This window comes from Cucumis melo, chromosome 11, assembly GCF_025177605.1.
Source record: "Cucumis melo cultivar AY chromosome 11, USDA_Cmelo_AY_1.0, whole genome shotgun sequence".
Taxonomy (NCBI): Eukaryota; Viridiplantae; Streptophyta; class Magnoliopsida; order Cucurbitales; family Cucurbitaceae; genus Cucumis; species Cucumis melo.
In genome coordinates, this window is record NC_066867.1 from 31,420,559 (window position 1) to 31,432,241 (window position 11,683).

At 31.8% G+C, this 11,683-nt stretch overlaps 2 protein-coding genes across 3 annotated transcripts in view; one reads left to right on the forward strand and one right to left on the reverse strand.

The window, feature by feature from the left end:
• LOC103498772 (uncharacterized) overlaps positions 1 to 11,683 on the forward strand; it is a 42,701-nt gene that overhangs the window by 8,458 nt on the left and 22,560 nt on the right. The window lies entirely within an intron of this gene.
• On the reverse strand, positions 1,732 to 8,437 carry LOC103498769 (RGS1-HXK1-interacting protein 1). 2 transcript variants are annotated; one of them, XR_007824935.1, is made up of 10 exons: positions 8,093 to 8,437; positions 6,231 to 6,297; positions 6,030 to 6,107; positions 5,643 to 5,695; positions 5,006 to 5,089; positions 4,279 to 4,331; positions 4,132 to 4,196; positions 3,964 to 4,022; positions 2,546 to 2,697; positions 1,732 to 2,084 (listed from the first exon to the last, which is right to left on the reverse strand). XR_007824935.1 is itself a non-coding variant. In XM_008461504.2 (9 exons), the coding sequence occupies exons 1-9, from the start codon at positions 8,339 to 8,341 to the stop codon at positions 2,608 to 2,610; spliced, it is 798 nt and encodes a 265-aa protein (XP_008459726.1). In that variant the 5' UTR covers positions 8,342 to 8,437; the 3' UTR covers positions 2,254 to 2,607. The 2 variants fall into 2 exon arrangements, 1 of the variants encoding a protein (XP_008459726.1); XM_008461504.2 differs by lacking the exon at positions 1,732 to 2,084 and having other exon boundaries at positions 2,254 to 2,697.

Sequence of the window (11,683 nt, forward strand, 5' to 3'; positions counted from 1 at the left end):
GGTGAATTGCTATAGGAAAAATAATGTACGTAGAAAAATATTTATGAAAAACTTTCTATTACTAAAAACTATAAATAGGTATTGACTTCTTTCATTCATAAACGATCGACTTCTAACCGTGTTGGAAAACTTTTGAAAGTAAATATAAATTAATGTGCAAAGTTATACTTACTTTGCTATATTTACACCCTCATTCAAAAAATTATATCGATATCCATTATAAATTTTGTTTGGGTTTTGGAAATTAGATTTGTTTCTAAAAAAATTCTTTACTATAAAAGAGATTTTTTAATTTTTATTTTAAAATTTTTTAAAACTTAATTTCAGTTTTGAAACATTCGTGAATTAAGCGTATTTGAAAGCTTAGTTTTTAAGAATTCAATTTCGATTTTTTTGTTTTTGAAAATCAATTAGCTAATAAACCCAACTTTTATCATACGATGTCCACTTTCTACATTTCTTTTATATATAAAGATATGAGTATATTTGTTTTTTTCTATAAAAAAAATCGTTTTAGACTTATTTTTACTTTTAAAAAATTTGATTAAGAATCCAAATATTTTCTTTAAAAATAAAGTAAAAAGAGGTGTAAGAAAATAAAAAGTTTCATGATCGTTAAAAAAAAAAAACTAGTTATCTAAGTAGATATATAGGGCCTAAGTGTTGGAATACAAAAACTATAGAGTAAGAAATTGAAAAATTTGAAAAGTAGTAAAAGTACATTTATATCATCCTTTTCCTGAAAGAACAAACCAATAATCCTCTCCCCTAAAAGTTAACCATGCAAAAATTTGAAATTAAAAGTGGTCCTAATAACTAAAAATACTTTTTACCCTCTTTAAAAAGGTGTGGGTGTGAATTCAATCTAAAAGTACACAAAATGATAAAAAAAAAGAAAGGGTTTGGTCCATCTATCTGTTTACACTATTTTACAACAAACCAACAATCAAATTCAAATCTACAAGTTGATAAGGGATTCTCAAATGAGTATATAGACCAACTCATCATCATCATTATTATTGTTATTGTTATCATTCATCAACTTTATCTTATGAAATAACAATCCCACTTTTTAGCTTCCAAATATTTGAGTTTGCTATAAGAATTATTCAATAATCATTGTATCTCTTTTTTTCTTCTCTCTCTCTTATGATGTTCATGTGATGCTAATTTGGAGAGGAAGGAAAAGCAACTTTACATTATATCATAAATATATATAAATAAATATATATATATATATAACGCACATGAAAGAAGATGGCCCAATAGTTTTAATTATTGTTTCTTAGTATAATTTGATTGTCATAAACTTTCCTTTCTTTCTAAACTATCTTCCCACTTTCATCACTCAATCACATGACTCCTTAAATTTTCTTCCATATCTCTTTTTTTATTATTGTTTCACAAGCAATTCTCAATTTTTTGGATATAAATTATATAGCCATAATTTGCTCAAATTAAACTAAACTACTCTTTATTTAAATCCATGCACACATTTGTCTTTCTTCTTGGTGTACATCATCTTTTCCTCATCCATATATTTCTTGGGTTGTAATGAAGCGAATGAAACCCTATTTTTTAAGGTTTAAATTATGCAAATGGGTCTCGATTTGAGTTTCTAAATTTTAAAAGTATAAAAAAAAAACGTCTCTATATAAATTTTAGGAATGTCTAATAAGTTCCTCAATAACTATAGATTTATATCCATAATTACTCTATAAATAACCAATCTAATAAATATTGTTAACGTGATATTTTTAGAGAAATGTATATTGGTTGAAACAATCAAACTTGAATTTGTACAAATGGTATAGTTTCTTACGTAACCAATCAGTCAATTAACACAAGCGCTATGCTCAAATTGATTTATGATTTACTCGAATCACTTACTTGAAGCACTAGCATCATTCCCGACTTCAAAAATTATCATAGGGAGTCCAAGTACTTCTCAATATCTCGAAGAAACGAACTCCTAGACAGTAAAATTGGTCTTAAACTCTCTCGGGTTCAACTTTCTCAATGAAGTTACTTCCTCTCCAACGTAGGTCCATGAGAAACTCACTCTATCCTTATGCGTCAGCTTCCTAGGTAAAACAGCCATTCTATGATAAGTGGGCTCTAAGCTCTTACATTTATAATACTCATTTCCATAGAAATAAAGCAAAAAGTGGGTTGTTTTAGCCGGTGCCAATCTAAACATTATTAATGAGTATCCATTTTGTATTTCAACATACTCATCTCGCAGTAACGACATTTTCAATAAACACAATTACCATTCAGTAAATGCAGAATGAGCACTGCTCGCTGAATTCACAATTCTTGTTAGAAGGAATTTACGATTCTATCAAAAAAACCAACTCTATTGGTATTGCATCTACAATTACAATCAGATTCACCTTTCAGTGGTGTAACTCAACAGAAAGACTAAAAACTTATTTTGGCCGAGCACTTTAGAAACAAGAAAAAGAACTCATCCTTCTCCAATAGAAAACGAAAGAAAAACAACGATGAGAAAGGATATGCAGGTAGTGGTTTCAGGCCATACCAAGTGAATTTTGGGATGGAGTAATATTGTTGAGGCCGAGCCGAATGTTTGATTTGAATTTATCAGACGGAGATGCCATAGTTGCTTATTTTTGAGACCTCCTTGCTCAACCCAATTCTTTCCTTCTTTGCCTCAGAAGCAAGGTTAGATACCTGCAAATGCAGGTTCCCAGATTAGTGTATATGGAAATATGTAAGGAAATGTTTGATTTATACCAAATGTTATAGCAATTTTAACCTTTCAATTTCATGAATTTAAACCTTCAACTAGAACAAGTCTCTGAATTAATATCACTCGTGAACCAAGCACTAAAGCATAGAAAATTTAATTGACAAAACAACCAAAATCATGTCAAATAAATGCCCCACCCCAATCATGAAATACTTGGAGCCTAATCCTAAATTCTAGCAACAGAATAACACAATTAAGAGAGACTCAGTGTGTCACTTCATTCGCATCCAACTGAACTGAGGATGTGAAATGCATTACAAACTGAGTATAAGATCAAAAAAATAAAAAACACAAATATAAAAATATTTATACAAATTTTTTAAAAAATTATTATTAAAAATAAAAAAAATAATAATAATAATAAAAAACTTTCACTGAATAAATGAAAAAGAGATTGGGATTCAAAGATACAAACTCCACAAGGTAGTAAAAATTAGAACACAAAAGAGAAACCGCCACAAGAAAACCCTAAAAGAATAAAATACAGAATGGAACTTCCACAAGAGCTGCGCACGGTGAGGAGATGAGAAAAGGGAAAGGGAAAGGGAAAAATCGACCGGCAAACAGTGACAGAAACGATCGATGAAAGACATCAAGTGAACAGTGAAGGGGTAACAACTAGAAGTGTCAGCGGAAAGTGACAGCGGGCAGGGAGGGATGGCATAGAGTGAGGGAGGAGAGAAGAAGGGGCCCAGGCCCAAGAGCTGTTAAGCAAGGCGAGAGAAGAAAAATTGAAAAAAAAAAACAGGCCGGTTACCAAACGGCAAAAGGGATGATGAGAACGGATGATGGTGAGGTGGTTTAGGGTTTAAGGGAGACTAGGAGAGGGAAAAGGGTTGCATATCCTAGTGTTAAGGTTTAAAATTGATGAAATAAAAGTTTTATATTACAATTGATTCATGTAGAGTAAAAATTGAACTTACTTCATCTAGTGCACACTCACACGCTGGGTTTTCAATACATCACAAATGAGAATTATCAAAACAGGACGGGGGATTGATGACTATAAAAAATATAGAACTGCGAGGAAAAAACTAAAGTTCGTAGGCTGCTACTTTGGAGTTTCTTCTAACCAAATTCTGACCATTTCTCTATTCAATCAATACATTGGAAGAGAGAATTCAGAAAGCTCACTCAACGAGGATGCAAGACTAACAAAAAAGTGAACAGTCAAATGGAACACTCACCTGAGTCCTAAATCGCGAAGCTTCCCTAGTGGGAAGATCTGCAAGAATATCTTTTAAACCTGATGTCATGGTGCACAAAAAATAGTTTGAGCTGAGATGTAGCAAAAATTTCGTGCATTTTCTAACCATCCTTCAATTTTAACATGGCTAGAGAATTCATTTGTATACCTCTTGCCTTTCTTTCAATTTTATGAGCCGACTGAATCACACCTTCAATTTGTTTTCCTGCTTGCCTGCAAGAGAAAGAGAAATGAGAAGGGGTACCAATAAGGGTATTATATCTAACAGCCTATTAGCAACAAATATTGAGCAAACCTGAGTTTTGTTCTTCCTCGTATCAATTCCTCTTCAGCTTGAAGTGTTCTTTTCTGAAATGAAAATCATAGAAAAGCAAATAATTTTTCATTCCTAGAGTACAAACGTTTCAAAACATGGAAAACTGACAAATTCAAGCCGCAAGTAGTACAAAAGAGAAATATAATTCCTTTCCGGATGCTTTTTGTTTGAACCCTACAATCCATGATGATACTCATTCCATCCTGATCTTCTTTCATACGGTTAGTCAAGTCATGTTACCACGTCCTTGCTTAGGTATATGTCATTGCCATGTGAGCAAAGAAAGTCAACTTACCTCGGTTAAAGTTCCCTACTGTCAGATAGGTATCAAAAGTGAAAAGCCAGAGCTAACAGGGAGCAACTGGTTACCCCAACAAGAAGATATTTCCAAGGACCAAACATCAAAAAGTTTCTGGATAATCCCAAAGAACACTTCACCTTCGTTGGGATGTTCACCTCCCAAAAAACAGGAAAATAAACTCTCTAAATGAAAAAGGATCTAGTAAGTACTGCAAGAGAGATTTAGAAGAGAACCCCTTGGAAGGAATAAGACTCCAATAACGAATTTTCTTTCTCCCTTATATAACCTCAACATCTCTAATAAAGAAAGGAGAAATATATAATCAAAGGTATTCATGTGACAATTTTACTAATATTTCAAACAGCGATAACGAATAGAGGATTTAAGAGAAATATATAATCCTACCTCCAGCCTCTCACTTTCAACCTTTATCCGATCAATTGACTGCCGCAACTCTTTTACTTTAGCATCAGCTTTGGAAAGTAAGGACTGCAAAACCAATATAAAGATATGATTTTCCATGATAATCCATTAAGGAAATGATAAAATTCGTAAAAGTTGGAATAACAGAAAAAATTAATTAAATTCAGAATGGTATAATGAGATGGAATCCCGGGCACATTTAGAATGTGGAAATGAATTGGGGATGGATACGATTTCATGAGTACAATTATAATGTTTTGTTCAAATTGGATCTAGGTTTTCGCTGTAGGAGAAGATGACACTAATTTTAAGAAAGCTATAACCGTAGGAAAATGTTACATCCTTCAAGGCAAAAAACATGCTCCAATATATTCTATCAAATGTACCAATTCTTTACTAATTAACAGAATGCCAATGTTTTGGTAAAAATCATGCAGGATATGTTAGATGATAAAAAATTTAAAAAAAAAAAAAAAAAAAAAAAAAAGATTATCTACGTAAAGGGAATTTCCAACCCCCTATGTATGTGTATGCATGAGCAGTGAGCACAAGAACGTTACTTTATGAGGAAGCAGATAGAAGGTAATATCACATAACAGAGAGATTAAAATTTGCTCACCTCTTCATTCATGAAAAGTCGAACAGTTTTGTAGTATAAGAAACTTCTGGGCTCTGCAGGATCACACAGAACATTAAAACACTGTCGAAAAGTAATTATTCAAGATTCAGAATGTTATAATTTCCATGTGCTCACTACAAAAGCAGCCTCCAAATCTAGGTGAACTGTGAATTTATTGTAGGGGAATAGTGTGTGAGCTTTTCGGACTCATTTCTGACATACTTGAATAATTTGGTATCATTAGAAAGCAATTAATATTGGAAGACATGAAATAAAGAAAAATTATTAGACAAAAATGCATGTGAAGTAAACGAATCTATTAATTTATAACTATACTTTAAAAAATCTTATCATCAAATTAAAACCCATCAATAAATGATATCATACTTTTAAAGACTAAGAAACCCATGCCAGTTGCAACTCCACAACTGATCAGTGGATGTGATGCAGCAACAAGAATACCATCTGCAGAAAAAATTCAAAACAGTTTTCAGTTATTTAAATATTTGATGGTTAAAAAAAAGGAAAAGAAAAGAACGAAGGAAGGTAAAATCAATTTTCCATCACAATGATAAATGAGGTACAAACCTCTAATTTTTCCAAATACTAAATTCTCATAAGCTGCAAGTTCGGACTTTGCCTCCCAAAAGGAATCCTAGAGGCATGTTTTCAATGCAGAAAATAATAAGTTTAGAGCATAATGTTCAATAAAAGAAAAAAAAACAGAGTCAAAAGTAGGCAATCAGAGGATGAGGTACTATCAAATGAGATCTTCATTATAAAGAGTATGAATCAATTAGTTTAACAAGAACACAAAATAAAATAATATAAATCACAACTATTTATTGTGGGACACAAGAGCTTTCAATGATTAGGACATGTAAACGCCATCAAGCCAAAATAAAACAAGCATATAACTTGCATCTGAAATTCCAAAAATATTTGATTGACTCGTCTTGTGCGCTGAACTTTAGAAGCAACCTTGAGGATGAAATTTCCGAATAGGTCTCCATCCATCAACTCATCCCCATTCTCATTCTTCCTCAAACTGAGGGAGGACATGTAGATCTGGAATTCGGATAACAGTGGATTTTTTAATGTCAAATCCTTAATATCACACCATACCGGGGAATAACTTTGGTCTCTTCAAACAATTGTGAAAATTTCCTAGTCCAAAGAGAGTCAAGTTTCTACCATTGGAATTGTCCGCTTCTGCCTCAATTCGCTGGATAGGTTGCAAAAAAAAGAATGCCCTTTGCATCAAATTTCTCCTTCCTGGTGCTGCCTTTACAAAAAGGATAATGAATCCTAAAACTACATCTTATTCCATCATTTTTATGCTGCTGAAATCTAGACTGTTGGTTGGCATATTGCTGCTCCATTGGACACAATTGCATAAATCATAATGCTGTTCACTGATCACCCTTTTAAGGCAACAAAAGGGCATTTACGGGCTAGCACTATCAGAGCCATTCTTTAGAAGATATGAGAAGAGAGAAATTCTAGAATTTTTAAAAGACAAACATCCACTGGGAATGTTCTTGAATCATCCATTTTCAATGCCCTATTTTGGTGTAGAAATATACAACCCCTCAATAGTTACAACTTAAATTTCCTTGTATCTAACCAATCATGTGCCCAATCGTATTCTTTAAACAAAGAAACGTTTTCATCTGAAGATTGTCTATCCAACCAATATAAGAACTGATTAAGAAGTCCTTTTCTACAGCCCAAATTGAACTTTTTGACAGCCCAGCAACTCGATCACCCTCCCTTAAACTTGGGTGAAAGAACGGCAGCAGGAAAATGTATAAAATCTCCCTACCACAAACCTAACTGACAAGAAAACAAAAATATAATTTTCTTGCAAGAGGCAAGAAAAACATTTTCATAAGCAATCCTTGAAAGAAAAAATTATGAACTAACTCTTCAATGTGCCAAAAGATCGATTGGACTTCAGAAAAATGCATGGGGACATACGTTGGCTCACTAAATTCCAGCACACTTCCCACATAACTCAAGCAGCCGAGCTAGTCATTAGATGCAATCTTCATTTATGTCCAAAGCCAACCATTGTGGTCAAAAAACTTTAAAGAGAGCAATAACATATTCATTCAACAGGCTAGGTCTAGAGTTCGGTTATTCAGCTTTACTCCCCTAGTCCCCAGGAGACATTTTAGAGTTTTTGGCATTAAACTCACTTAAAGATTCGAATTTTTTAACCTCAAAATCGGTATGAGAAGAGACTCCAACCCTTGCCAACGGAAACCATTGGGGCTATTTTAACTATTAGATATACAAGTCCAATACGTTGAATAACGATTCAAAACCTTTCAAACCCTTCTCTTGGAGACCTAAACTAACATCCATCCTTAATTGGAAACTAAACAAAGAACAACAGGAGAGGGAGAAAAAAAAACAATAGTAATAATAAGAGATGGAGAAATTACAATTGCCTTCTGGAAATGAGGATAGGAGGTGGAACGAATCTGAGAAAGGCGAGATTTGGAGGCTTCGATGGCAGACTCCAAAGAGTGGTCGATAGCCCGTTGGTATAGCAGCGCCTGTTGAGCAGCGTATTCAGCCCAAGGCTTAGCTAAGTCTTCCAATGATTGAGGTTTTGATGAAGAAGATTCATGGTGATAGGAAGGAGATGATTGGTTTTCTTGGGAGGACGATGATCCAGCATCCATCGCCATTGCAAAAATCTCAAAAACTTGTTTCCACTAAGCCCCGCCCCCGGGTTTTGGTCGATGCACTCGCTCGCCTTTGAGCCCTTTTCTCTTTTTCTTTTTTGTGGAAAATAATTTGTTTTATACCAATATTTAAATGCCTCTTTTAAAAAATATTTAAATGCCTCTTTTAAAAAATAGATCGGCAAAATATTTCCACATGAAAAATACCTAAATACCTCATTAAGGATGTAAATTATTTTTTTTTTCAAAATTTGAGTTTATATTTGGATAAACGAATTTTTTTCAAGACTCTTTTGTCATACGTTTAGACTTTTTTTTATATAGGATATTTAAATTTAACTAAACCATTTTTGTTAATTCTTTATCAAACTATAATTTTTTTACACGATCTTTTACCTTTGGCTATTCTTTTTGTATACAGTCGGTCTAAATAATATAAAAGAAGAAAGGAAAAGAAGAAAGATAATAGAAAGACTACAAGAAGAGAAATCACAACTAAGAAGAAAAAAAAGACGAAAATGCAAATCTGAGATATTTAAAAATGACTAACTTTAGACGAATTTTGTTACATAGCCTGTAAATGTTTTGGTTCATTGTATCAACCTAATTTTAATCTAACAAACTTATAATTTAATTGTATAAATTAAAGTTTGAATTTTTTAAATAACAAGTTGATTTATATTTGGTTGTGAAGTGTTTAATAAGTTTATAGCTTTTCAATTTGTATTATTTTCAAGTTTAAGATATTTAATTTTTTTTTTAAAAAAAAAAAAAAAAAGTTATCTTGTGCGATAAATATTGTCAATACAAAAGTTTGGATGAGTTGGGCTACTATGGTGACATGAGAATTGGGTCATGCCCGTAAGATAATCGGCATGTCATAAAACTTTACATGGCGTGGTGTTTTGCTACTTACACCCTTCCATCTAAGCTTGCTCAAGTTAGAACTTTGTCTAAAGAGGTCTCAACCAAAATAATGCATAGGATTTATCACTTCCTTTCAGTGAGGGGTACATGTAAGAATCGTTCCGCCCTATTTATGATAGAGTTTAGGGATTAACTTGTTTCTTGTTGATATTATCGTTTATGCTTGAATAATACCTTTGTGTTCATCTTAAGTTTTATGTATCTTTTTCCTTAATCTTTCTTTTTCAAATTGTTCGTTTTGACAATTCTATTATTTTAATTATGTCAATCATTTTGGTTATTCAACAATCTTTTGTTCAATAGCATCTCCTTATTTTCTGAGTAATTTATTATATGTACTTCTTTTTAGTAATTTTAATTTTAAGTTTATCTTATTTGATGATAAGCTAAACTTTACTTTGAAACTAAACATGTCATCGTGAAAAAACGAGAAATATCTAATGTATTATGTATGTAAGAATTGGCTTTGCTCAACATCATTATATGATTTGTCATTATTAATTATATAATTATTATTAGACTAGACTAATCGCTTGGATTAGTATATTAAAATTTAGTATAATAATAAAAGGATTAGATCAGCTAGATTTTCATGAAAGTAACTGAAGGGAAAAAAAACAACTTTAAGGAATAAGGTTTTTCTAGTGACCTATATCCTCCTTTTGATCTATTATTACTTTATATGTCAAGAAGAACAACCTTCCCAAATTATTTCACATTGGCTACTGAAGTTTACTTTTGAGAAGGATCGATCTTTAGTGTGAATTTCGTAAAAGGTTTTTGTTCACATCTATCAATCAAAAGTGAAGTCCACTCTTTTGGTAGGATCAGATTTAGGATAGTTTCTTTTGTATTGTGATTTCATTGGTTTTTTAGGTGAAGTTTGTCGCTTGTTTTTAGTTATAACTCATGTGTGTCAATTTAGTTTCATTTGTGCCTTAACCCTAGGCTAAGAAATTTCTTTTAATTTCTACGATATATTATATCACTTTCTTAAGCCATATTGCAAAAACAATCATTAAGTTATGGGGTGAGTTGCAATAATAGTCGAAAAATTGTATAGTTTGTGGATTCAATTTTCATCATTTGGAGGAGAATCCAATATTCATAACAATATCATATATAAAAGTTTAAGAGGATGTAATTTTTAGTTTAAAGGATAATTGTAACTGTTACCCTATTTCATAGGTGACTTTTGTGATACGACCTTAAAACATGATCTCAATCCAAACTAATCCAAACAAAATGGAAATAGACAATAACATAGCCACCAAAGAAGAAAGCGATGGAAAAGTGTGATAATATGAATAGGGTAGGGGTAATAAACATCACTTAAAAGCATGTGAACAAAAGATGAGTTTTGGTTGCAATTGTCATTTAGTGGGGAGTGAAAGGATAGTTTGGAGGTTTGTAAAGTAGAGGTACAAGAACCAGCTGTGAATAATGAAGAAGCCTATGATTATGTTGATTTAGACATTGAAGATGAATATATATATATATATAGTTTTGAGTAGTCATTCACAAAATAAGAGAGTGGGAAGATATATAATTGAATATGATTGGATTGTGAAGTAAACGCTTGGACATTTAAATAGCCACATGCTTTGGTCTTTCTCTCCAAACCTTGTCCTTTGTACTTGTTTCCCATGGTTATTTGAGTTTTGCTCTTTCTTTGATACATGAAAAATTATATCAACTTTTAAGTAGAAGGAAAAATATGGTCTTTCTTTCTTTTTTTAATAAGATTTCAGTCTTGGAGACTTTGGAGTGACCGTTTGAGATAGTAACTATAAGTTGACGCAGTAGGGTATTATAGCTCATTCCATATTGGAGGCTGCAGCATCAAATATAATAGTGATGTAAGCTATTATTTATAACTATATAATTAAATACAGTAAATACCATCTCAAAATCATATTTATTATGGTATTTACTATTTGTTATCCTGCAATGTTTATTATTTTTTATTCATCCTCTTTTTTCTTATTTGTTGTACTGTTCATTATTTTTTATTTAAATAAAAATTGTTAAACCATGCGAACACAAACTATTATATTTTCGTAATAAAAAAAAAAAGTTTACACTTCGAACACTAACTATTATAATTTTTCTATGACTATAATATAAGTCAACCCAGATCCAAACACTTCGTTTTTTGAATAAAGTGTCTAGATACTAAATAGTACTCGCAAAGAAATACCCTTCATGTATATGAGAGCTAGTAACCTCATTGTGAGATTAGTAGAGAGAGACACTCTACTTTCTTTTTCTATTATTTCTTACTCCTTTTTCTTTTTGGTTTTTTAGAACAATGTACTTCTAATTAAACATTGCTAAGTTAATGACATCTATACATTTATCATATATATTGTATCAACGGAAGAGATATCATATCAACACATATAACCCTAAGTTGTT